This window comes from Chiloscyllium punctatum, chromosome 24, assembly GCF_047496795.1.
Source record: "Chiloscyllium punctatum isolate Juve2018m chromosome 24, sChiPun1.3, whole genome shotgun sequence".
NCBI classification, from domain to species: domain Eukaryota; kingdom Metazoa; phylum Chordata; class Chondrichthyes; order Orectolobiformes; family Hemiscylliidae; genus Chiloscyllium; species Chiloscyllium punctatum.
In genome coordinates, this window is record NC_092762.1 from 59,724,768 (window position 1) to 59,752,715 (window position 27,948).

Consider the following 27,948-nt stretch of genomic DNA (forward strand, 5'->3'; position numbering starts at 1 on the left):
TTTGCAAAAAAGAGTGGAACGTGTGGTTAGCCTGAACTGCGCTTTCAACGAGACTGCACAATCAAGAAGGGCCTTTTTCTTCAGCAAAGTTTCTACAATTTGCCTTTAGTCTTTGAAGGACACTGAAATTTTTGTCCCTGTTCAAAGTAGCCTAATAGAGACTTTGGCAGATCTAAGTGTCCGTTGCACACATTCAGCTCCGCCCTTTTTGTGCAGTCTTGTGTCTCAATGACGGTAGTGCGCACGCGTGAGTCGGTATGCTTCTGTTTGTGTCACTTCCGTTGTGGTAGGTCATTGTGCGGTAAGATGGCGGCGGCCGGGAGCTGTGGCTACCAGGTGAGGGGTGAGAAGGGCGGGGGATCTGGGTGAGCGTGAGGGGATAGAGAGCCAGGGTTCAGGTGAGGGGGGGAGGCCAGAGTGGTTTACCCTCCCGGTATGTGGTTGAGAACTAAATGTACAGGTGGAGTTTTCCGAAAGATATTAGTGGGCACAAGGCGGCTGGCAACGCGCTCTCCCTTCAAGGAGCATCGGCTTCGAGCCGGTGAGACTCCCGGGGTCTGGCTTGGCCAATCAGTGCTGAGAGCCCCAGAGTTCAAAATGATGCAGTTTGGAAGGAGCTTACCAGGGGGTTTGTTCAATGAACAGCGCACACTGGTTTGACACTGACTGAGCCGCACTCCTGAAGAAGCCCATTCTAATCCTGGGGCCCAGGCCATGTCATATACTGCATTATAGTCTGCAGCACAGAAAAAAGACCCATTGAGTGTGTAACCGAATTCTGACGATGGGTCACTGGACTTGGAATATTAATTGTTTTTCTCTCCACAGGTACCATATTTGCTGAGTTTCCGTTTTTGTTTGCCTGTGTGGACCGTTCTCACACAGACTTACTGTTAAGGAGCCTGTAGAGGGATAGGAGCTCTCACCTCCGGACGCAGATTTAAGCCGCGTTGCTCCTGATGTCCCTCCTATTTTCTCGAAGTTGTCGTATATTTACTACATTTGACGGTGATTGCCGCCAAATTATTTAATAATGTAGGGCTCAGTCTATCCAAATGATTATTTATTTTTGAGTTGGAATCACAGAGTAGCAAATTAAACCTTTTGCTGAAGATTGAATTGTTATTTATCTCTAGTATCACGTACTTCAGTATTAAGTAGAGATTGAATTTGAGAAGTTATGATCTGAGGTGGTGCCCATGTGGAATTACTGGAGGGTTTACATGTTGGGAATATATATGTTGACTGTCTTTAATTCCAACAAAAGAGAGAGTTGAGACTTTTTATCATCAATTTGAAGTACTCATTATAATATTTCAAAATTCCTTGGATTCTGGAAAGGTTCCAGTGATTTGGAATAAAGCTGTTGTAATATCCTCATTCTGAAAGTTTGGAATGCAGAAGTTAGGAAACTTATAGACATCTGTTGAGAATTTGTTAGAATATGTTAAAAATAGTAATAACAGGACATTTAGAACTTCAAAATGGAATTGCATTTTCAGACTGGAGGCCTGTAACCAGAGGTGTGCCACAGGGACACTTGCTGGGTTCACTGCTTTTTTTCATTTATATGAACAATTTGGATGTGAACTTAGATTTTATAGTTAGTAAGTTTGCTGATGACTCCAAAATTGCAGGTGTTGTGGACAGCAAAGGAGGATTCCCTAGAGTACTGTGGAATCTTGATCAGATGGGCCAATGGGCTGAGGAGTGGCAGATGGAGTTTAATTTATATAAATGTGAGATGCATTTTGGAAAGGCAAATCAGGTTAGGATTTATACACTTAATGGTAGGGTCCTGGGTGTGTTGCTGAACAAAGAGACTTTGGAGTGCAGGTTCATAGTTCCTTGAAAGTGGAGGCACAGGTAGACAGGATAATGAAGAAGGTGTTTGTTATGCTTTCCTTTTATTGGTCAGAGTATTGAGTACATGTTGCAGCTGTATAGGACATTGGTTAGGCCACATTTGGAATATTGCATGCAATTCTGGTCTTCTTCCTATCAGAAGGATGCTGTGAAACTTGAAAAGGTTCAGAAAAGATTTACAAGGATTTTGGCAAGGTTTGTAGGGTTTGAGCTATAAAGGGAGAGGCTGAATAGGCTGGGACTGTTTTCCCTGGAGCGTCGGAGGCTGAAGGGTGACCTTGTAGAGGTTTATAAAATCATGACGGTCATGGATAGGGGAAATAGACAAGACCTTTGGGAGTTCAGAACTAGAGGGCTTAAATTTAAGGTGTGTGGAAAGATATAAAAGGGATCTAAGGGGCAATGCTTTCTCAGCGGTAGTGCATTTATGGGATGAGCTGCCAGTGGAAGTGTTGGAGGCTGGTACAATTACAACATTTAAAAGGCATCTGGATAGGTACATGGTTAAGAAGGGTTTCTAAGAGATATGGATCAAGTGCTGGAAAATGGAAGTAGATTAATTTAGGATATCTGTGTGGCATGGATGAATTGGACTGAAGCTGTACATCTCTATAACTCCATTAGTGAGATGGCCTCTGGAGTACTGCCTATAGTCTTGGTCTCTTGGATAAATCCCCAGGTCCTGATCAGGTGTACCCTAGAACTCTGTGGGAAGATAGGGAAGTGATTGCTGAGATATTTCTATCATCAATAGTCTCAGGTGAGGTGCAACAAGACTGGAGGTTGCTAACGTGGTGCCACTATTTAAGAAAGGTGGTAAGGACAAGCCAGGGAACTATAGACCAGTGAGCCTGTCATCGGTGTTGGGCAAATTGTTGGAGGGAATCCTGAGGGACAGGATTAACACGTATTTGGAAAGGCAAGGACTGATTAGGGATAGTCAGCATGGCTTTGTGCATGGGAAATCATGTCTCACAAACTTGATTGAGTTTTTTGAAGAAGTAACAGGATTGTTGAGGCAAAGCTGTGAACGTGATCTATATGGACTTCAGTAAGGCATTCAACAAGGTTCCCCATGGGGGACTGATTAGCAAGGTTAGATCTCATGGAATACAGGGAGAACATTTGGATACAGAACTGGCTCTGTAGAAGACAGGGTGGTGGTGGAGGTTTCTTTTTCAGACTGGAGGCTTGTAACCAGTGGAGTGCTACAAGGATTTGTGCTGGATTCACTACTTTTTGTCATTTATGTAAATGATTTGGATATGAACATGGGAGGTATAGTTAGTAAGCTTGCAGATGACACCAAAATTGGGGATGTAGTGGACAGCAAAGAAAGTTACCTCAGATGCACGGTGGCTCAGTGGTTAACCCTGCTGCCTGACAGCACCAGGGTCCCAGGTTCGATTCCAGCCTTGGGTGACTGTGCAAACTCCACACAGATATCCTTCAAAGGTGAATTGGCCATGCTAAATTGCCCATCCCCAGAGGGAAATGGGTCTGGGTGGGTTACTCTTCGGAGGGTTGGTGTGGACTTGTTGGGCCGAAGGGCTTGTTTCCATGCTGTAGGTAATCGAATTTAATCTTGATCAGATGGGCTGAAGAATGGCTGGTGGAATTTAATTTAGATAAATGCGAGGTGCTGTATTTTGGGAAAGGAAATCTTAGCAGGACTTATACACTTAATGATAAGGTCTTAGGGAGTGTTGCTAAACAAAGAGACCTTGAAGGCAGGTTCATAGCTCCTTGAAAGTAGAGTCGCAAGTAGAAGGGATAGTGAAGAAGGCGTTTGGTATGCTTTCTTTTATTGGTCAGAGTATTGAGTACAGGAGTTGGGAGGTCATGTTGCGGCTGTACAGGATATTGGTTTTGAAATATTTTGGAATATTGCGTGCAATTCTGCTCTTCTTCCTGTCAGAAGGATGTTATGAAACCTGAAAGGGTTCAGAAAAGATTTACAAGGATGTTGCCAGGGTTGGAGGATTTGAGCTATAGGGAGCGGCGAATAGGTTGGGGCTGTTTTCTCTGGAGCGTCTGAGGCTGAGGGGTGACCTTAGAGAGGTTTATAAAATCATGAGGGACATGGGTAGGATAAATAGGCAAGTCTTTTCCCCCTGGAGTGGGGAGTGCAGAACTAGAGGCATAGGTTTAGGACGAGAGGGGAAAGATATAAAAGGGACAGCGTTTTCACGCAGAGATGGTACGTGTATGGAATCAGCTGCCAGAGGAAATGGTGAAGGCTGATAGAATTGCAACATTTGAAAGGTATTCGGATTGGTATATGAATAGAAACGGTTTAGTGGGGTATGGGCCAAGTGCTGGCAAATAGGATTAGATTAATTTGGGATACCTGGTCGGACTGGATGAGTTGGACCGAACCATCTGTTTCCCTGCTGTACATCTCAATGATTCTCTGACTTCTTAATTGATGAAGCATGTATTTGTATTGGAGGTAGTTGAGAGAATGTTCTCTAGATTAATTCCAGGGGTGAAAGGCTAGTATTATAAGCAAAGATGACACAGTTTAGGCCTATCCGCATCAGAATTTAAAGAATAATAGATCGAATTGAGATACAAATGATACTAAAGGGGATTGATAAAGTAGTCATAGTCAGGTTTCCTCTTGTGGGGCAATCTAGAAAAAGAGGGGCCTTAGTTTCAGGCTAAGTGTGGCAGATTTAACAGATGTGAAATTGCTTCTCTCAAAAAGTGATGACTTTGTGGAATTCACTACCCCAGAGTCTGATGGACATTGGGATGCTGAATAAATTTGACATGCAGATTTCTAAGTCATCATCGATTATAGGGAAAGGGCAAGAAGGTGGAATTGAGGCCATGATGGGATCAGCCATAATCGCATTCAATGGTAGAGCAGATGTGAGGGACTGAATTGCCTATTCCTCACTCTTATGTTCTTGCATCGTGAATAGAAATATCAAAAGAATTTCATTGACCGTTTGCAATTCATACACAAATGGGAACCCACATGTTTTTGCTTTGGTAACTTTAATAATAAGGGGAGACTGATCAAGCTGCTCTGCCAATTGTAGCTCAGCAATTGTATATCTACGCGCAGGTTGGTTAATCAACAAAATTACTCCAAGTGTGCATAGACCAGTTAATGTGTGTGTCTGAGGAATAAACTTGTTTTAAAAAATGCACTGATTTGAGTTATTTTGTAACAAAAACTGTTCAGGAAAATTGAATTCATTGAAGTTGCATATGAAAAATCCATAGAAAACTGACTTTGGAAACTGTCACCAATTCCATTCTCCTCCCTTGGCACCATCTTAGTCTGAACCAGACATCACCCTGCTATTTAAACCAAGGTTAGCTTCTGACCTATGTTCTCACCTTCTCCTCTTCATAAAGATCACTTGCAACATCAATTATCTAGTCTGTATCTGTTTCTGTTGGAAGTCCTCATCTGTACATTCGTTACCTTCACATTCAAGTATTTTATGTTCTTTCGCCTGTTCTTTCTCACCCTTCCAAAACTTGAACCAATTGAAAACAGTGCCCATATCCTAATTGGCAATTACCTTATTTAATCCACCACCTCTCTGCTTAACGAACATAGGTTTTAGGAACCAGAATAAGTCATTTAACCCATTCAGCCTGTTTCACCATTCAATAAGATCATGGCTAATCTGGCAGTGGTCTCATCCTCACTTTCCTGTTTGCACCTCAGCTCCCTTGTCTGTTTAAAAATACTATTTAAATCTGTCTCTACAAATTTTTGGAAAAGAGAGCTCCATAATCTTAACAGCTTTCAGAATGAGAAAAAAAAAGGTCTAATCCGTGGCACAAAGAGGGATGTCGTATGAAACAATGTTCCCTAATTTTAATTTTCCTGAAAAGAAGAAACCTACTCTGTGTCTATTCTATCCGTGTTTCAGTAAGCTCACCTTCCATTCTTCTGAACTTCAATGAATATAGACCGAACCTGTTCAACCTCTTTTCGTAAGACAACTTTCATCTCAGGAATGAGTTATATTTTGTCAGCAACATCTTAATGAATGATATCTTTTGCAAGATAGGGGGATCAAAATTGTACATAGCATTCCAGATTTGGTCTTGCCAGTCTTCTGCACCGTTACAGTAAAATGTCCCTACTTTTGTCTGTTTCCCAAGTATAAATCTATGATTCATATTTAATTACCATTGCATTAAGCAACATTAATCGTCTGTTCTTAATCATTTGTTGTACCTTCATACTAAATTTTGGTTCATACACTGGAGCATTCACATCCCTGTTTGCAATCTCCTTCCATTTTTAAAAAATATACTCTTCTATTCTTATGAAATACACGTTTATCCATGTTATACTCCATCTGCTGAAGTTTTGCTCAGTTACTTAATCTGTCTTTGCAGACATACTACCTCTTGTTGACAATTTATTTTCCCACTTGCCTTGTCATTGACAAATTATCATATATTCAGTTCACTTATCCAAAACCTTGATGTAGTTTGAAAATCACATTGAAAACCTAGTACTGATCCCTGTAGTATTCCACTAGTGATATCTCATCAACCCAGCTTAGACCAGTTTGTCACTTTGGTGCTGCTGATTAACTACAAATCCTTTATCCAAGCTAATATGCTACCCCTTGCACCATGTGCGCTTATCTTGTGCAGCAACCTTTGTAGAACCTTTTCAGATATCTTTTTGAAACCAAAGTATACCACACCTCACAGTCTTCCTGTATCCACCATAAGCATACTTTTGTCAAAAAACTAAACTGGATCAGTCAACCTCCCTTTCACAAAGCTATGTTAGGTTATCCTGCGAGAACCACCTTAACAATGGATTACAGCACCTTTCCTATGACAAATATTAGGTTAACTAGTGTATAGCTTCCAGCTTTCTGTCTCTCCTGATTCAAGGTTTTATGTTTGCGCTTTTTCCAATCTGTTGGGACCTGTCCAGGATCTAGTAAGTTACAGAACATTGTACCCATCTCTGATCTGTGCTCCTACTTTATTTAAAAACCTTAGAACTGAAGCTATTTAGTCCCAGGAACTTGGGTCTGATAGTTTTCCTATCACTCTTTCCTAGCTGATGGTGGTTATTTTAATTTAATCGCTGTCTATCTCCTCTTGATTTTCAATTAACTTTGGGATGTTTTCTAAGTCTTCTATCATGAGTAGAGACCTGCATTATTGCTCAAGGCATCTTTGTTTTCTGTTATCCATTCCTGTGTATCTCCAGCTTTCATTACTATCTTCTTAGTCAAATATTTATAGAAACTCTTAATATCTGTTTCTTGTGTTACTGGCTAGATTTCTTTTAGTTTACTTTCTCTTTATCATTTTGGTCATTCTTTAGTCAGATTCTCTGAGATACCACTAATCTTGACAGATTTGGACAATATTTCTGTTAATACTATCCTTATCTTCATTATTTAGCCACAAATGATACATCCTTCTCAAATAACATTTGCATTTCACTGTGATAAATCTTTGAGATTTATTAAATATCTCCTTAAAAGTTTGTCATTACATTGCCCCGTTCTACCTTCTAACCTATATCCCCAGTTCACCCTTCGCCAGCTCTGCAGTTGTGCCCTCATACTTATCTTTATTTACTTTTAGAACATTTGTTGTGGATGCACACTTCCCTCTGCCAAAACTGAACATGAGATTTTACACTTGTGATCACTGTCACCTAAACACTCCTTTGCCATGAAGTTGTTGATTCCTCCTATCCATCGCATGTTATCATCTTTAAGTACTGAACTAATGCCATTCTTAAATGACAGAACTTATCCAATCATCTTTTCCAAGCTTCCTGTCATTAGGTCATGTCAATGCCTTTCAAAATTAGTGTCTCAGCTTTGGTCACCTTTCAACCTGTGACTGTTGTACATATCAGGTCACACATGTTTGTGTATCTGTGCTTACAATTCATTTCTTTTGTTAAGAATGATACGTGCAATCAAATGAAGAATCTTAAACTGCGTATTTTACTATTTTTGTCATCACTGATCTTACTTGCTGGTGTAGTTCTTGCATTTATTTGCTGTGCCTTTTCTCCTCTCATTTTGACAACCAATACCCAAATTGCTGCCCAACTCTATTACTTGGTGGTTTCCATCCACTTTATCATATTTCCAGTTACTTGATGCCTTTGTCCACTATTTAGTTTAAAGCCTTTCTACTGCCCTAGTGTTATTGATTTAGCTTCTAGTCCACAATGCCAAGTTGTAAGGTTCAGACTGTTCAGGCATCTCCCCAGTATCATCCCTCTTTATCTCCATCCCCCTTAAAGCCTACAACTTTTCAATAACTCTGTTTCTCTAACTCCATGTTGTCTGTTTTCTTGTGCACACATGCACATCTCTTTCCACCAGTGGCTGCTGTATCATATTAACATCAAAAATCTATTTAAAAAATGTGCGAAGTACAGGCTTTTTGGTGAGTGTGGGATAAAAGGCTACTCCTGCTGCAAATTTAGATTTCAAATTATTATTTTTAGGAAACACATTATTGTGCTGTAAAGACCTTTTCAAGTGGTATGACTACTCTATGTTTGTTGATCATGCCTTTGGTTTGAGGATCAGATCTAATGGTTGTGACTACTGTTTCTAATATAGATGAGATGATATGTTTTCAATAGAATATTAAGAATAACTTATTTTAAATCTTGAGAATTAATAGCCAAAAGAAATCTAAACATTAGCCGTAGTATGTCTTGGCCCATGGTATTAATTATAACTGGTGTGGCTTCATAGCAGGATAAAATCTGAATGGTTTAAATATATTTTAATTATGAAATATAGGTCCCTCTGTGCCAAATGTTGTGTGTGCTGTACCTTGATGTGTTTGGTGAGGTTGTGGGAATAAATCAATTATTGAAAACACTGAAGCAATGACATAACCCTCAATAACCTGATTAAATGTTGAAGTATTCTGTCTGGATTGTGGAGTCTAGACATTGCTGCCTAGCATTCCTAATCCATTAGTGTCAATTGCAGTTAGAAAATTACTTTCAATTTTACTCACTAAATTTCCAAAGTGACACTGATGAATTGGACAGGTTCAAGAGAATGATTCCTAGAATTTGTTTCATTGCAAAAAAGATCTGCTTTGTAGAAGATTAGATAATGCCTTATTGGATTTTTGAAATGGTAAGAGATGAAACAAGTAAAATAGGCTGGTAAAGTGTAGTGATCTGATTTCAAAATTAAGAAATCAGAAATTGTGTATGTGAATTGAACTGAAATTACTTAAATAAAAATAATAATATATATCAGTCAGTATCTAAAAAGTTAGCTGAATATTTCAGGAAAGGCACTTCTCATAGTGATAACCTGTCTTAATGCTGCGAAGATCCTTTGGTGTATTTGCAGCATTTTCTATTTTTACTCCCAAGTTTTTAGCATTGAGTTTTCTGTTGCTTTTAATAAAGATTCAACTGCAAGTGTGTTTGGTAAAGTGCACCTTCCAGTGATATATTACTTATTTAAGATTGTGGCACTTAATGCGCTGGCTGGACTTTAGATTAGCTATTCGAGTGGAACCCTGGCAGTTCCTCTTGCCACCCAACCAAAGCACATTGAGATCATTTTAAGATTCCCTTCTTTAATCCTGGCTAGTTGACACAGTCTCCATGGTTTGGCTTAAAATGTTGTTTGAACTTATTGATGTCAACCTGAAGCATTAGAATTGGTCCCAGCATCTCGAGGCTAGGAAGGGAAACAGTCCAGGTTCCTGTTGTTGATCACTGTCTCTTCTCTTAGTTCACTTAATCAATGCATATATATGATGATGAGATTGAGTCAGCAGTGATGTCTCTGGCAGGCAATCACTTCCAACACCTGTGATCCAGGTCATGTGAATAATGAACCAGTAGCACAAATTGAACTGCTTGCTGACATGCTAAACAGCGAAACCTATCAAAAATAAGATCTTGGCATTAATCTTTTTCTTGGAGAAAGTGAGGACTGCAGATGCTGGGGATCAGAGCTTAAAAATGTGTTGCTGGAAAAGCGCAGCAGGTCAGGCAGCATCAGAGGAGAAGAAGAATCGATGTTTCTGGGCTTCTGCCCAAAACGTCGATTCTCCTTCTCCTTTGATGCTGCCTGACCTGCCGCGCTTTTCCAGCAACACGTTTTTAAGCATTAATCTTTTTCTTTCAAGGTTTTCATGCAGTGTTAAATATGTTTGTTCAGTTCACGAGTAATTGATTACTTGTATTACAAGTAACGTATCAGGACAATGGTTTATAATCTCGGATGACTGTCTTGTACCTTATTTTGCCTCTTCAGGTATTATATACTGGTTGGGGCATTCTTGATAATGGGGTGGAAAATAATATCTACAAGGACCAATCCTATTGGTTTTAATGCCGCAATCCATATTGGTTAGATCTAGAGTAAAAATCTACTTAGAACCACCATTTTGCAAATAGATATTTCAAGTACTTGAGTTAAATTGTCAGGAATTCCAGTAAACTATTTTAATAAAAGCAAAATACTGCAGATGTTTGAAAAATGAAACAACGACAGAGAATGCTGGAGAAACTCTAGTCCAACAGCATCTGTGGAAGGAGAGACATAGCTAATGCTTGGAATCCGGTAAGACTCTTCAGAGTTGCAGAAGTGTCATATGAACTTGAAACTTTAATTCTGTTTCTCTAACCACAGATACTGCCAGACCTATTGAGTTTTTCCAGCATTCTTTATAAATGGTTTTAATAATCTTTCTGGAATGACTGAACTGTATGTGACTTTGTTGTCTTTGAGGCAGTGGTCTTCGGGCGAACAAATGTCACTGCACCCAGATTAAAAGGAAAGTTATATTGTGAGGTCTTGAGATATATTAACATAACATTGGATAGGTTCTTTACAAGTTGTGTTTTTTTTTTTGCTGCATTATCTCATTTATAGCACTAAACAAAAAAAAAGCAAGATTAACTTGCCATGGATATGAATATTTTGTGATTTGTTGCTGTGGTGCAATAGTTTTGCTAATTGCTCACATTGGAGCAATAGTTGGACTCAATTTTTTTTTAATGTGAGTACTCTTGTCTATCTTGAGAAACACAATACTCTAATATGCTGGATAAATGCAAGTTCTTTCTCATTAATATGTATATTATAAATCTCTCCTCAGATGTGTCTAGCAAGAAGTATTTACCTTTTGTCTACGCGGTCACAAGTTCCAGTGCACAACAGAACTAGAATATACAGTATATGCAACCGTTCCTGTATAGTCCAAAATCAGGTAACACAGACAGTGCTGTCAAGGAGAGCATTTATTTTACATTCTCACTTATCGGACGAAATGTGGCTTGGTGTTGCTATTCTCATTGTGCCAATGGACTTTTGTTGACTCAGGTCTTCTGCAATGTAGTGGGAGGGGAGATGGATGGTTGAAAGGTGACTAATAGGTTTTCTCTAACATAGCGATCTTTCTCTTGGCTCTGCTGTTCTATGATCTTCTTTGGATTTGGTAAAAGTGTGCCGCAACTATAAGGATGGTTTGCTGCAACAAAATTAATGGTTTACATCCAGTATTGCTGATGGTTTTCTGCCAATGTAACAGCAGCAGAGCAGTAAGACTAGTAGATCCATCAATGCTTCAAGTTTGTCTGTTTGATTATGGATTCTGTTTGCCCATCTTTGATCTATGCTACTTGTCAATTCAAAAAGTGTCAATTCAAATCTTAATAGTCAATCGATCCAATAGCCTTTTGGCTGAAATGATTCCACATTTCCCCTATTGTTTAGCGGGGGACAAAGTTTTGTTCTTAATTTCACTTGTGAAGTGCCAAGCTCTAATTTTAATATTGTGCACCTTGTACTGGATTTTTCCACGAGAGGAACTAACTTATTTTTATTCACACTCTCTCTGGTTATGAGGATCAGAAAATCCCCTCAGTTACATTCCCTCTGAAAATTCTAAATTTGTGGAAATAAAAACCAGGTTTCTGCAATCTTTGCTCAAAATTTCACCCTTTAAACCCTGGTATTGTTAGGGTGAATCTGTACTCAACTTAATCCAAGTCCATTAAATCCTTCCTCTGGTTCAAGTAGTGATAGGGTCTTGAATGAGAGGTTTGTCTCCATTACATTGAATGTTTGTTTTGTTACACTAAACATGCTGATGTTTGGATGTTAACAACATAAATGCACACCGAATAGTGATTGTCTTTGTACTGAAATCCAATGCTCCATTCAGTTCTTAACATACTGAACAACACTTGCCTTTAGGAGGGGTTGTTGAAGGGTGGAGTCATCTATGAAAAAGTCAAGGACTGAAATGCTGATAGATTTACAAGGATTGAGTTTCTTTAAATTCTGTAATTTATTTCTTTGTAGGTTCGATGTTATGCATCAGAAGGGAGGAAAGGTTTTCTTACTGGCTTATTAGACAATATCAAACAGGAATTAGCAAAAAATAAAGAAATGAAGGACAGCATTAAGAAATTTCGTGATGAAGCTAAAAGGTTAGAAGAATCAGAGGCTCTGCAGAGAGCGAGGAAAAAATATGTAAGTTTTCAAAAATAGCATTTTCATACAGAAGAGTCTCAAATTTGTAATTTTAATAAGATTAAATAGTGTTTATTTTTCAGAAAACTATCGAATCTGAGACAGTCAAAACCTCCGAAGTTCTTAAGAAAAAGTTGGAGGAGTTTTCAGAAACAGTTAAAGAGGTGAGTGCAGCTTTGGACTTGCCAGATGCAACCTTCATGAGAGAATTGTTTTAGAAGTTTTTTTTCTCTCTCTTTCTGGTTTTCAACAGAGTGATTCATAGGATTGGATTCCCTCAGGTTCATTGTACCTGGTTATGTGACATGACCACCCACTCGTCATCTTTAATTTCCTTAAGTACTACACAGAGACCTCAACTCCTGGCTATAGGAATTCTTCATAGTTGTGTTAATCAGATATGTTAAGCCTTTCTAGCCAATGACAAATTTGTTTAAGTGATGCTTGAGTTCCGATGATCCTTAATGAGTTGATATCTTGCCCATGCAGATGATTTATGAGTATCAACTAAGTACCATTTTTTTTGTTGATCCAATTGTATCCACTAAATTTACCTTTTTTGGCTTTCATAATATGATATTCAGTTGGACAGGGGATAATTTGTTTTTCAGGATCTTGTGGTCCCAGTCCAACTTAAAAGAGTTAAAGAGCAGAATTTGTGTTTTATATTCACTTATGGGATGTGAGTGTTTTTGGCTTGGCCAGCATTTATTGCCCATTCTATTTGCCCAGAGGACAGGTAAGAGTCGATGGCGTTGCTGTGGGTGTGGAGTCACATATAGTGCAGACAGATAAGGATGGCAGATTTCCTTCCCTAAAAGACATTAGTGAATTAGATGGGTTTTTCCGACAATCGGCAATAGTCTCATGATCATTAGACCCTTAATTCCAGATCTTTACTCAGTTCATATTCCACCATCTGCCATGATGGAATTTAAACCTAAATACCCAGAACATTCACTGAGTCTCTGGATTAATAGCTGAAAAATGTGTTGCTGGAAAAGCACAACAGGTCAGGCAGCATCCAAGGCGCAGGAGAATCGACGTTTCGGGCATAAGCCCTTCTTCAGGAATGAGGGGTGTGTGTCAAGCAGGCTAAGATAAAAGGTAGGGAGGAGGGAATTGGGGGAGGGGCATTGGAAATGCAATAGGTGGAAGGAGGTTAAGGTGAGGGTGATAGGCTGGAGAGGTGGTGGGGGCAGAGAGGGCGGGAAGAAGATTGCAGGTCAAGAAGGCAGTGCTGAGTCCGAGGGTTGGGACTGAGATAAGGTGGGGGGAGGGGAAATGAGGAAACTGGAGAAATCTGCATTCATCCCTTGTGGTTGGAGGGTTCCTAGGCGGAAGATGAGGCGCTCTTCCTCCAGGCATCGTGTTGCCATGGTCTGGCGTTGGAGGAGGCCAAGGACCTGCATGTCCTTGGCGGAGTGGGAGGGGGTGTTAAAGTATTCAGCCACAGGGTGGTTGGGTTGGTTAGTGCGGGTGTCCCAGAGGTGTTCTCTGATACATTCCGCAAACAGGCCGTCTACTTGCGGAACGTTTCGGAGATCACCTCTGGGACACCCGCACCAACCAACCCAACCGCCCTGTGGCTGAACACTTTAACTCCCCCTCCCACTCTGCCAAGGACATGCAGGTCCTTGGCTGCCTCCATCGCCAGATCATGGCAACACGATGTCCGGAGGATGAGCGCCTCATCTTCCGCCTAGGAACCCTCTAACCACAAGGGATGAATGCAGATTTCTTCAGCTTCCTCATTTCCCCTCCCCCCAATTTATCTCAGTCCCAACCCTCGGACTCAGCACCGCCTTCTTGACCTGCAATCATCTTCCTGCCCTCTCTGCCCCCACCCCCTCTCTGGCCTATCACCCTCACCTTAACCTCCTTCCACTTATCGCATTTCCAACGCCCCTCCTCCCTACCTTTTATCTTAGCCTGCTTGGCACACACCCCTCATTCCTGAAGAAGGGCTTATGTCCGAAATGTCGATTGTCCTGCTCCTTGGATGCTGCCTGACCTGCTGTGCTTTTCCAGCAACACATTTTTCAGTTCTGATCTCCAACATCTGCAGTCCTCACTTTCTCCTCTGGATTAATAGTCTAGCAATAATGCCACTAGGCCATAACCCCCACAAATAGGATAGGCAATAAGTGCTGACCTGGCCAGAGATGCCCACATCCTATCGTGAATACAGAGGAACATCGATTATTTGAAGGACACGGGCGGTGAGTATCTTGTTCGGATAATCGAATGTCGGATAACATAGTGAGCCAAGCATCGGGACCTTGCGATCTTGTTCGGATAATCCAAAGTTTGGTTTATCAAATGCCAGATAATTGACGTTCCTCTGTGTTAAAGAGTGTGCTCAATAATATAAAAAATTAAATCACCAAGCTTGGGGAGAGAGAGAGAGAGAGAGAGAGAGTGAGTATGTCAGCAAAACCAGCAGAATAGATGTTAATGCATTTTGTCCACTCCTTGTGAGAGGTATTTAATTTCAGTTGAATCAGCAATACAAGTGGTGCTTTTGTCCTCAACCAACCTAGTTTAAAATGGAGAAATAAATGTGATTTCTGCTGCACAGTGAAAGTACTTGAATGTCAAGTGTAGGTATAGCAAACTTGGCCAAGATGTGGACCACAGTTATATAAATTCCTGAAGGTGTCTGGATTCTTGTGTGGTCTAATATATACCATGTACTATATATATATTTATGATTTAGATGAGGGAATCAAATATAACGTTTCCAAGATTCCTGATGATGCAAAACTAGAGAGTGAGATAGGGATATGCAGAGGCTTCAGGGTGGTTTAGTCAAGTGAGTTGAATGGTCAAATATATGGCTGATGCCATATAAGGTGGATAAATGTGGAGTTGTTCCACTTTGGTAGGAAAAACGAATGACAGTATTATTTAACTGATAGTTTGGGAAATATTAACATACTAAGGGATCTGTGTGTCCTTGTACACCAGTCACTGAAAGTTAGCACATTGATGCAGTTCAGAAGGCAAATGGTATATTGTATAGGTGAGACTACAGCTGAAGTATTGTGTGCAATGTTGATGTCTTTACCTAAGAAAAGTATATGTCACAGAAGGAGTGCAGCAAAGGTTCAGCAGACTGATTTCTGGGATGGCCGGTTTACCCTATGAGGCAGTTGGATTGACTGGGTCTATATTCGATGAGGTTTAGAAGAATCAGAAGGGATCTCATTAAAATGTAGAAAATTCTGACGGCCGGGCAGACTGGATCAGGAGCTACCCCTCAGGATTTGCAACAAGGGATCTGGTTTTAGACTATGCATTGACCATTTGGACTGAGATGAGAAATACCTCCAGAGGATGACGAATTCTCCAGAAGGTTGTGGAAGCAAAGACACTGAATATATTTAGGAAAGAATTGTAGATTTCTAGAAGCTAAAGATGTTTAGAGATATGGGGGGGGTGGGGAAGGGAGAAGGGAGTACGGCATTGGGATAGAGGATCAGCCGTGATTATGTTGAATGATGGAGAGTTTCTTGAGGGGCCAAATAGCCTATTCCTGCTCATAACCCCCCCCCCCCCCCCCCCCCCCCCCCAACCCATGTTTTTATGATTACTTGGCAGAGGTATCAAAAAGGTTATCAGTACTTGTGGGACTATAACTCAGAATAAATTATAACTGAGGGAATGTGTTTCGTATGCCTTCCTTTATTGGTCAGAGTATTAAGTTTAGGAGTTGGGAGGTCAGGTTGCAGCTGTACAGGACATTGGTTAGGCTTTTGGAACATTGTATGCAATTCTTGTCTCCTTTTGGAACGATGTTGTGAAACTTGAAAGGGTTCAGAAAAAAACGAACAAGGATGTTGCCAGGTTTGGAGAGTTTGAGCCAGAGGGAGAGGCTGAATAGGCTGAGACTGTTTTCCTTGGAATGTCGGAAGCTGCGGGATGATCTTATAGAGGTTTATAAAATCATGAGGGGCATCAGTTGGGTAAATAGACAAAGTCTTTTCCTTGGCTTGGGGAAATCCAGAACTAGATGGCATAGGTTTAAGGGGAAAGATTTAAAAGAGACCTACGGGGCAACTTGTTCACGCAGAGGTTGGTCTATGTGTGGAATGAGCTACCAGAGGAAGTGGTGAAGGCTGATATAATTACAACATTTAAAAGGCATCTGGATGGGTACATCTAGCCCCATTTGCCAGCGCTTGGCTGATATCCCTCCACCTCCTTCCTATTCATGTCCCCATCCAGACTATGACTGCATGAGAAGAACTTATCACCCGGTTTTCAGTGTGACTGTATGTAAGAATATAATTTGATGGAATATTTAATTTGTGTTATGTCCTGTTTTCTATACTGCAGAGCCTAGATGAAGTTGGTAAATCTGATATCGGTAAGAAAATTAGGGAAGGAGTAGAAGAAGCAGCAAAATCAGCAAAGCAATCTGCAGAATCAGTCAGTAAAAGTGGGGAAAGGATTGGCAAAACCACTGCATTCAAAGCAATATCTCAGGTAGGTGGTACCACTTAAAACAGATTGCCTGCATTTAAATACCTCATTTTCTGAATGTATAGCTTTGTGCAGTATTCCTTGCTGTATTTATCTGTGTAAGAATAGTGACTACACTTCATTGCAACATTTGCTCAGTTGTATGACAAGGTGCAACTTACTCGCACGTTCTTCTAACAACTAGGCTATATATGCATCTTACATGGGTCATGTAGAAATGTATTGTACAGATGTGCCACATACACTGTTTAAATCCAGCTTTGAGTGAAGTTTCTTGGATCTCTTGCTAATGTTAACAGAGCTTGATGTTCAGGTTTGAGATTTATTAATGAGCACTAAGAACAATCTTTTTCCAAAACCAGAAACTCAAGCATAAACCAATGAAAAAGAAATACAAATGGACAGCCAGGAGGCACGGTGGTTAGCACTGCTGCCTCACAGTGCCAGGGATCCGGGTTCGATTGTACCCTCTGGTAACTGTTTGCATGAAGTTGCACGTTCTTCCTGTGTCTGTATGGCTTTCATTCAGGTTCTGTGGTTTCCACAGTCCATAGATGTGCAGGATAGCTGGATTGGTCATGCTAAATTGCCCTGTTGTCATGATGTGTATGTTAGGTGTATTAGTAATGGTAAATATGGGGCTAGGGTGGGTTGCTGTTTGGAGGGTCGATGCGAGCTCTGTCTGTGCTGTAGGCTTTCTACAATTCAATTTGTACATAAAAGCTGGTCTTGGGAAGTGGAATGTGAGCCCATGCTACAAGTCGGATATCTATGTTTAAAGCCTTGTCACAGGGATTGCAGATTGAAACTGAAACACAAAAACTTAACAATAAAAGATAAGTAAATTTGATAGTTAAATAACTAACTGCTTCTCTCTCAATGGTAACACCTCTTACCAAGCAGAGTCCACTTGACAACCAGTTGGCACTCTCTTCTCAATCAGTGCAGGTTTTTCCCCATTTATTGGTATTCTTGCAAACTGTTCTGATGAGTGAAAAGCGTTAACAAAATGATTTTGTTTTCGTTATACTCAGTACAATTGTGTGTATTTTAGAAAATTTAGGGTGTGGTACAGTATGTTGTTTTAGGACGTTATTTGCTTTCTAAACCGTTTATGAAGTTGCCTGTGGAAGTTCTAGTTGGTGTATTTACATTTACTGTTTGATACAAAATACCAAAAGCTGGTATGGTTTTGTTTAATCAGAAGCAGAGGCTTATGAATAGTCTAGTTAGAATATCCTCCCACAAATACAAACACAGGTTTACAAGTACAATTGAGACACAATCTGTGATGCTGAATGAATATTTCTCAGACTGGAAGACTTGCCTTTTCTAGCAGGGCTCATGGTTTTGACATTAGTGGCAGGTTCCTAGTTTCTGAAATATACCAAATGTCGTCTTCATACACTCATGCAGTAGGGGGCACTAATGCTCTCCTTAAATATGAGCAGCTCTTTTTTTACTTTGAACTCATGTGTCTTGTTGAGTTAATGTTTCAGTGTTCTTTACATATATTGGTAAAGGCTAGTGTTGATATTTGGATTATGTTCTTGCAATGCCAGTGGAAGTCGATGTGCTGACTTGTTAAACACTGGATCTTGTCTGTGAAGACCTGACAGGTATAATTGATTCATTACAATGAAAATGTGCTTTTCTCAATCAGATATGAGATCGGAATTGAAACCTGCAGTTTAGTTTGGAAAATTTAAATTTTGTGTATTCAGTGAATGTTTTCTAATATCACCCCCCCCCCCCCCCCCCCCCCCCAAAAAAAAACCCACCATTTTTCGGTATTTGTTCCTTAACAACCACAACTAAAATTGATTAGATTAGATTCCCTACAGTGTGGAAACAGGCTCTTTGGGCCAACCAGTCCACACTGACACTCCGAAGAATAACCCACCCAGACCCATTTCCCTTCTGATTAATGCACCTAACACTACAGGCAATTTAGCATGGCCAAATCACCTGACCTGCACATCTTTTGTATTGTGGGAGGAAACTGGAGCACCTGGAGGAAACCCAGGCAGACACTGGGAGAATGTGCAAACTCCACACAGACAGTCGCCCGAGGCTGGAATCAAACCTGGGATCCTGGTGCTGAGAGGCAGCAGTGCTCACCTCTGAACCATCGTGCTGCCCCTACATCCAGCTTGCATTTGCTAAACCATCAGTCATAATGCTATCAGCCACATATTTGCCACTCAAGGCCTCTGCTGTTCACCTCCCTCTCTTCCAATACTTGCCTTTAAAATCCATCTTTCCAACCAATCGTTTGGCCATTCCTCCGAAGAAAACCTTCATGAACTGCATGTCAGCCATGGCTCATTCAGTATGTTCCAAGTTCTTTGCAATCAATGAAGTACTTTTGAATTGTGGTCATGGTTGTAATTTAGGAAATTTGTAGCTAATCCATACACCACAAGCTCCCAAAAACAGTCATGTACTACTGAGCAAATAACATTTTTGTAATGTTGATTGATAGATAAGTATCAACCAGGACACTGAGGATCAGTCCTGACTCCTCTTCAAAATAGTGCAATAATTTATTTTACATCTACGTGACCATTCAGATAGGGCCTTGAACTTATGCCTCTGAAAGCTGGCATCTCCGACAAGCATTGCTTCCTCTGCACTGAACAAGAGTATCATTGATGATATTCGTGCTCAAGGTGTGGAGTGGAACCCAGAAACTTATGACTTGAGGAAAGAACATACTGAATGAGCCATGGCTGACATTCAGTTCATGAAGGTTTTCTTCGGAGGAATGGCCAAATGATTGGTTGGAAAGAAGGATTTTAAAGCCAAGTCTTGGAAGAGAGGGAGGTGAACGCAAGGGCCTTGAGTGGCAAGTATGTGGCTGATGGTGTAGCAAATGCAGGCTGGATGCAGAAATGGTCAGAGTCAAAAGAAATATGCCATAGAAATCTTATAATATTTGGTAAGATGCAAATGACTCATGAATGTGAATACTTACTTATACTGGCATTGTGATGCAGATTCAGATTAACTCAAAGTACACCAAAGTCTTGTTTTACTTCCTGCACTGCTTTTATAAAGACATGGATAGTCTGCATGGGGTACCTAGTCAACTTGTGCCTAGCTGAATCATTTGTACCAATTGACTGAAAATCTACGCAGCAGCATTTCCGTTAGCCTGATTCAGTTTTAATGTTCCCTATTCATCCAATGCATCATCTTAGCTCAGTTCAGTGAGTTTAGATGTGAGTTGAACTCATAGGGGGTTTAAATGTTGGTGTGTGCGGAAGCAATGAAGTTTAACCAGCAAAATATCGCCTACCATTATGGAACTAGTTGATTTTCTTCATCTGAGATCATTGTACCTGTAAGAACACAATGTCAACTAGAATGTCAGTTCTGGTAGAAGCACTTGCATTGGTCAACATGTCACCATCCCAGCCTCCTTGACTTTCTAAACCCCCTGTCAGTACACATGATAGTGCAGACAGGAGTCAGTCACACTATCTAGTGACCATTATGAAGCTTGTTTCTTGTCCTGGACACCGCTCATTAAATGTAATTTGTTTAATATCTATTGACATTTGGTTGTGTGGCTAAAACAGAGATTGCCAGCACTGTTCAAATATTTATTTTAAAAGAAGCTGTGAAAGGCAATGAGTGTTCTTTTGAAGTAAGGGAATCAATTGGGTCTGTTCCAAGATAATTTATTATCTCTGGATTGAGTGACATTGATGCGTGGTCTCCTTCATCCACACTTTGTAATCTGCATGTTCCTTAGTCTGGGGCAGCAGAATAAGCTAGAGTTAACCTTTCCAGGTTTGGCCATCAGAGAGGGGCAAATGTGTCATGGTTCTCTGCACCTGTTCTCACTAGGAAACCTCAACTGTGGTTCAACAGCTTCCCAAAACTATCAAGGCTCAAGAATGATTTATTAGTCAGTTGAAATATCAAAATTGTCTGATGTTCCACAGATTTAGAGCTAATAACTTGCTGCTTGTGTATTTCCATTTCTAGTTTTTGGAGAAACCCTGAACCAAAGGAATCGACAGTCTAGTAAAGTAAATTTATAGCTGTAGAAAACACTACCAATCGCATACACATTGTTCCAGTGAATGAACAGATTGATTGATGGATGGGTGAGATACTAAACAAATATTTTATATCGGTGTTTACTGTGGAGGAGTATATGGAAGCTAGAGAACTTGGGGCAATAAATAGTATTATCTTGAAAAGTGTCCATATTACAGAAGAGGAGGTTCTGCATGTCCTAAAAAGCAAAAAGTTGGATAAATCCCTGCGACCTGATCAGCTGTATCCCAGAGCTTTGTGGGAAGTGAGGGAAGAATTATTGGGCCCCTTGTGGAGATATTTGTATCATTGATGGCTATAGGTGAGGTGCTGGAAGACTGAAGGTTTGCTAATATTTGAGAAAGGTGCTTAGGAATAGCTAGGGAACTATAGACTGGTGAGCCTGAGGTCAGTGGTAAGTAAGTTGTTGGAGGAGATTCTGAGGGAGAGGATTTACATGTATTTGTATGGGCAAGGACTGATTAGAGGTAGTCAACATGGCTTTGAGAGTGGAAAATTATGCCTCACTAACTTGATTTGAGTTTTTTGAAGAAATGACAAAGAAGATTGATGAAGGCAGAGCAGTAGATGTTGTCAATATGGACTTCAGCAAGGTAGACTAGTTAGCAAGTTAGATCACTTGGAACTTGATACAAAATTGAAGGTAAGAGACAGTGTGGTGATGGAGGGTTGCTTTTCAAACTGGAAAAGTGTGACGAATGGTCTGCCCAAGGATCGCTGTGTCATTTATATGAATGATTTGGATGTGAATATAGGAGGTATGATTAATATGTTTGCAGATGACACCAAAATTGGTGGCATAGTGGACAATGAAGGAGGTTATCTCAGAGTCCAATGGGTCCTTCATCAGATGGGCCAATGGACTGAGGAGTGGCAGATGGAGAAGGCAAATCAGGACAGAATTTATTGGTAGGGCCTTGGGGAGTGTTGCTGAACAAAGAAACCAAGGGATGCAGGTGCATAGTTCCTTGAAGATAGAGTCGCAGATAGACAGGGTAGTGAAAAAGTTGTGTGGTGTGCATGGCTTCGTTGGTGAGAACATTGAGTATAGGAGATGGGATTTTCAAGAAGACTTGGAAAGATGTGAAGTCATGTTGTGGCTGTCCAGGATGTTGATTAGGCCACTTTTGGAAAACTGCATTCAATTCTGGTCTCTACTATAGTAAAGATGTTGTTAAACTTGAGAGGGTGCAGAAAAGATTTATAAGGATGTTGCCAGGATTCGAGGGTTTGAGCTATAGGGAGAGGCTGAATAGGCTGGAGATATTGTCCTTGGAGCGTCAGATGCTGAGAGGTGACCTCGTAGAGGTTTATAAAATCATGAGGGGCATGGATGGGGTGAATAGCCAAGGTCTTTTTCCTAGGTAGGGAAGTCTGAAACTAGAGTGTATAAGTTGAAGGTGAGAGAGGAAGAGACATAGAAGAGACCTGAGGGCCAATGTTTTCATGCACAGGTTGAGTCTGTATGGAATGAGCTGCTGGAGGAAGTGGTAGAGGTTGGTGTAACTACAACATTTAAAAGGCATCTGGATGGGTACAGGGATTGGATAGATCTGGACCAAGTGTGGACAAATGGGACTAGATCAGTTTAGGATATATGGTTAGCATGGAATGGTTGGACTGAAATGTCTATTTCCTTGCCTGTAAGTGAGGTTTATCCTGGTAGGATCTGTTCAACATGTTGATGAAAGAGAAAAGCCCTTCTGGTTGAATATTTATGGTGTTATTAATGCTATTAGTAATAGTTGCAGTGTTCACTCCAACTGTTGGTTGTTTAATGATAAAGGTTTTTTGTTCTTCTTTCTTCCCCACTTTTCCTCCTCGCAAACTGGTTTCCAGACCCTGAAGGTGTTACCACTGCACAATTCAGGGTCCTTGTTATTCCACTGAGCAATCCTGTTCACTTGCATCCTACTTTTACAATGGGCTAGTATAATTGACGCCCATATACACTTAACTCTTGTTGCTAGCTCCAAGCACCATACCATTTCACGTCTCAGAACCAATCGCAGTAGATGGTGAGATTTGAATTGATAAATCTGGAGTTAAAAAACTGGTCCTATGATGACCATAAAGCTATTACTGATTATCATAAAAAATCTGATAGCTTGGTAATGTCTTTTACTTACGGAAAAATGCATCTCATGTAGTCTGATGGTTTTGTTTCTCCAGATCCACAGCAATAAGGTTCACTCTTAAACTGCTGAACAAGCAATTCAGATTAGTGACGGGTGATAAATATTTGCCTTGCTGGTGTTGCCAACATGCCACGAAAGAATACATTTTAAAAAAAAAACTGATGGCCAGAAATAAATTAAGAACTAAAAATCATGATGTGGGTGCTTGCCTTCCTTGACAAAGATAATGGCCAGAGCAGAATGATTCCAAATTACATCATGTTGTGTGGAGAATGTTTTTTTTGATATATGCCAAGTTTACATAAAATAGCAAGGGAAGGAAGGGCCCTTTGAACCTTAGGTGCTAATGCCATTGGAGAAGGTAATGCAGAATTCAAGCCAATGGCTTGAAGACCTTGCTGTTGGCCTAATTTGCTGGGGCACGGCAGTTGATCTATAGACTTAAACACTCCAATGTTGAGAGTACGATTGCAGCCACGTGGCCTTGAAGTGATCCTTTTGTTGAAAGATGCTATTGGTTAATGGATAGCTGCCTTTTTTTTAAAAACAGAGTTCCAAGAGTTTCCACTGCAGTTTCCAACTCCATAGTTTGAGTACTCCCTTCTATGCCTGACTGTCATGGCCAACTCTGTAGTTGGAATCATCACAGGTGACAGTTTGATCTTTGGGAGGGGCATTCTGGAGGAGTTCATGAAGATCAACGTTGATGTACCTTCAACAACTGGGTCAGTCTTCAGGGTTGGAATATAAATGTTGATGGAAGTTCCAAACTTTTGGAGAGGTACAAGGACATAATCATCTGGAATAGCCCCAATAGGCAGCTTTGAACGTTTAATGGCCACAGTTTTCTTGACCATGAAGCTAAAGCCAAGGATGCATTTCTTTTAGTTTGAAGTCTACCTGATCAATACAGGAGGCAGCCAGGCTGCTTTGCTGAGAAGCAGACCTCACTCAGGGCTGCTTTATCGATGTTTACTCTGGCTGACTCATGAGCTACCCTAGGTTTAATGATATTGGGAGCAATGGTCATGACTAGAATTGTGAATTGTTCGTAAGTTCCAGAATGTTTTTTTCTTTTTCCACCTTTTGAATCAAGGCTATAAGCTTGCATCATATTTCTGTCAGTTTGGCCTTATTAAAAGATTTAATCAAGGTGGTGAGAAGCACTATTTAGGCCATCTGTTTTAGGCACCTCTCCAATTTAGGAGCCAGCATTGTTGTCCTTCAGAAAGGTTGCTTGGTCTCGCTGGATGCTACTGGGTGATGATGTCATCATCAAAATGAACAAAATCCTGAGCCAACTGCATGCCTGATGGTACTGTGGCTGCCAGTGACAACTTCCACTTCCACTATTTGTGGCCTCTTCCCATAGCTACAGGACTTGGTTCTTGAGCTTCAGTTGGCATGGATTAATTTTTTTTCCTCCTTGTCTGTGTGGTAAATCATTAAGATGAAGCGCTGTGCACTGATACTTGACGATGCTAAATTGGAGTGCAATTAATTCTTGTTCGATGAGCAAAGAGCCAGCATGAAAGAGAAAAGGAGGGCCATCAACATTTATTACATCTTCAACTGTAGCAGCTGTGCTGATCGTGGGTAAGCCTGACCAGCCACCACTGAGCCTCTAATTGAGGAGAAAAATCTTCCTAAAATAATCTTTGTCTGGAAAGAAATAACCCACTGCCTCTCCCACCATAGACATAGCAGAGGTTTGCTCCATGTAATGATTCATGTGTTAGAGGAGTCAATTGATAGTGATCAGGGACAGGTGTCCAAGGTACATGTCGAGTTTCCGAATCTGTGGGGTCATGACCAATTACAGCAGTACTGTAGTACTGAATAAGATATTTAGCATATGTAACCCATGTATCAGTGGATCAGGAATAAAAGAAATTTGATTTACATAGCACCTTTCATAACTTAAGGATGTCTCAAAGCACTTCATAACTAATTCAGTATTTTTTGAGTGTAACGACTGCAATGTTGTGAACTTCAGAAACTAATTGAAATGGAGCAAGAAGAAGGTTATCTCCGATTACAACGGGATCTTGATCAGGTGGGCCAATGGGCTGAGAAGTGGCAGATGGAGTTTAATTTAGATAAATGTGAGGTACTGCATTTTGGGTAAGCAACTCTTAGCAGGACTTACACATTAATGGTAAGGTCAGAGGGAGTGTTGCTGAACAAAGAGACCGTGGAGTTCAGCTTCATAGCTCCTTGAAAGTGGAGTCGCAGTTTAGGTAGGATAGTGAAAAAGGCGTTTGGTGTGCCTTTATTGGTCAGAGTGTTGAGTGCAGGAGTTGGGAGTCATGTTGTGGCTGTACAGCACATTGGTTAGGCCACTTCTGGAATATTGCGTGCAATTCTGGTCTCTTTCCTATTGGAAAGATGTTTTGAAACATGAAAGGGTTAAGCAAAGGTTTACAAGGAAGTTGCCAGGATTGGAGGATTTGAGCTACAGGGAGAGATAGAATAGGCTAGGGCTGTTTTCCCTGGAGCGTCGGAGACTGAGGGGTTACCTTATAGAAGTTTACAAAATTATGAGGGGCATGGATAGGATAAATAGACAAAGTCTTTTCCCTGGGGTCGGGGAGTCCAGAACCACAGGGCATAGGATTAGGGTGAGAGGGAAAAAATATAAGAGACCTAAGGGGCAACTTTTTCATGCAGAGTGTGGTACATGTATGGACTGAGCTGCCAGAGGATGTGGTGGAGGCTGGTACAATTGCAACATTTAAAAGGCGTCTGGATGGGTATATCAATAAGAGGGGTTTGGAGGGATATGGGCCAGGTGCTGGCAGGTGAGACTAGATTGGGTTGGGATATCTGGTTGGCATAAACAAGTTGGACCGAAGGGTGTTTCCATGCTGTACATCTATGACTCTGACTCTAAGTTGTCTCAAACAGCAGTGCAATAATAATGAGATCATCTGTTTTTTGATATGAGTAGAAGGGTAAATATTGTCCAGGACCCCAGGGGAAATTCCCTTGCTCTCCATTCAGTAGTGTCATAAATCTTTTAAGTTCGGTTGAGAGGGTTTGTCATTCCAAAGATAGCACCTCATATAATGTGGCCCTACTAAGTGCACCATTGAGGCATTAGCCTGAATTGTGTGCAGGGCTCTTTAGAATTCACACAAATGCATCAGTGGGCCATATGCTTATACCGCTAACTCCAAAGTCTCATCTGCCAGAGAAACATTTTGTTACTTGTTCCTGGGAGATTTGAGCAATGTAACCAGAGTTACAGATATTGCTCATTACTAGCTGTCCTGAGAAGATAGAGGGCTTTTTTATTGACTGTAGTCCTTGAGGCAATTCCGATTGTTGTCCTGTTTGAGACCTACGCTCGACTTCAAGCACGTGGTATGGACAAGAGCCATGTGCAGGTGGAATTGATTTGTCCAGTGTTGGTGTTGAATCAAGTTTGTGTAGCTTCTTCAGCAAACAGGAAATGATGTTGAAAAGAATAACTCCAGATGAAGTCTGCAGGAAGCTCACTTTGCATCTGACGGTTACTAAAATTGGACTTAGTTGCTGGATGAATGAAGGGTCTGTGCTCACTGTATTTGTGAAATTTATGTATTGAGTCACAAGGGTGGAAATCGGCAATCCTGGGCATGTCCCGTGGTAGGCAAAAGAACAAAGAATATCAATCCAGATGAATACAGGTAATTCTTTTGTAATGCAATGGGTATGTTCTTGTGCAACCTTGTGTTTCAGAAAAATTGCACTTGAGAAACCAGTGCAGCAATGTAATTGCATTACAGCCAAAGCACATTTTAAAAGTGTGCGCTTTAGAAACAGTGTCCCTGATTCTTTAATCATGTTTTAATGAATTAATGTTAACAAAACGCACAATTTAGCAGAACAACCTGTATTTTTACATACCTCACATGAAAATACAGTGGAACAGTGTTTCAGACCATTTGGTAAAATATTCTTAGAATCATAGAATCCCCACACTGTGGAAGCCAACCATTTGGCCCATTGATTCCACTCCAAATCTCCAAAGAGCATCTCACCCAGACCTGTCCCCTCCCAGCCTTTCCCTGTAACCCTGTATTTCCCACCCTAAACGATTTAGCCTATGAATCCCTGGACACTATGGGCAATTTATCATGGCCAATCCAGCTACCCTGCACATCTTTGGACTGTGGGAGGAGACCAGAGCACCCAGAGGAAACCCATACAGACATGCAGAATATGCAAAATCTCGCAGCCAGCCAACCGATGGTGGAAGTGAACTCAGGTCTTGGGTGCTGTGATGCAGCAGTGCCAACCACTGTGCTAATGCAACATGACAATCTGGCAGTTTTCCTCCCTGCATTGTAATAAATGCAATTTTTTTAAAAAAAGGAAAAGTGTTTCATCATTCAGTTGATGTGCAGTTCTGTTTAAGGTGCCATTTTCATGTTAAACTGGAATAATATAATGTAATGATAAGTACAGCATTGTTAGCTTTTAATTTGGCTAACTGAATGATATCAACTTTACTGCTTTGCTTTCTTCAGAGTGTTGAATCCGTAAAGAAAGAGCTAGATGAGAGTGTTCTCGGCCGGAGTGGAACGTACCGGTCACCACCATCACTGAGGAAGCGAACTGACTTTTCACATGATAAAACACAGGAAAAAGTATTTGAACCAAATGAGTATGTAATATTTTGGTATTTAAGCAGACAATTTATTTTACTCGGGCAAAGTAATATGTTGCTGAAGATACTGAGCAGATCTGTCAGCAGCTGTGGAGAGAAAATAAATTAATGTTTCAAGTCCAGTTCTGAAGAAGGGTCACTGCATTCAGAATGTTAACTCTATTTTCCCTCCACAGGTGCTACCAGTACTTCTGAGTTTCTCCAGCAGTTTCTGTTGGCTTGTTTCAGACCTCCA

The 27,948-nt window shown here is 40.7% G+C and overlaps 1 protein-coding gene across 1 annotated transcript in view; it reads left to right on the top strand.

The window, feature by feature from the left end:
- The first annotated feature begins 267 nt into the window (after nucleotides 1-267).
- The window catches only part of timm44 (translocase of inner mitochondrial membrane 44 homolog (yeast)), an 82,769-nt gene continuing 55,088 nt past the window's right edge, over nucleotides 268-27,948 (top strand). The window contains exons 1-6 of the mRNA XM_072593942.1: nucleotides 268-336; nucleotides 10,984-11,094; nucleotides 12,192-12,362; nucleotides 12,446-12,526; nucleotides 16,704-16,853; nucleotides 27,574-27,710. Coding sequence (XP_072450043.1) covers nucleotides 307-336; nucleotides 10,984-11,094; nucleotides 12,192-12,362; nucleotides 12,446-12,526; nucleotides 16,704-16,853; nucleotides 27,574-27,710 — 680 coding nt within the window. The 5' untranslated portion in view covers nucleotides 268-306. The remainder of the gene's footprint in view (nucleotides 337-10,983; nucleotides 11,095-12,191; nucleotides 12,363-12,445; nucleotides 12,527-16,703; nucleotides 16,854-27,573; nucleotides 27,711-27,948) is intronic.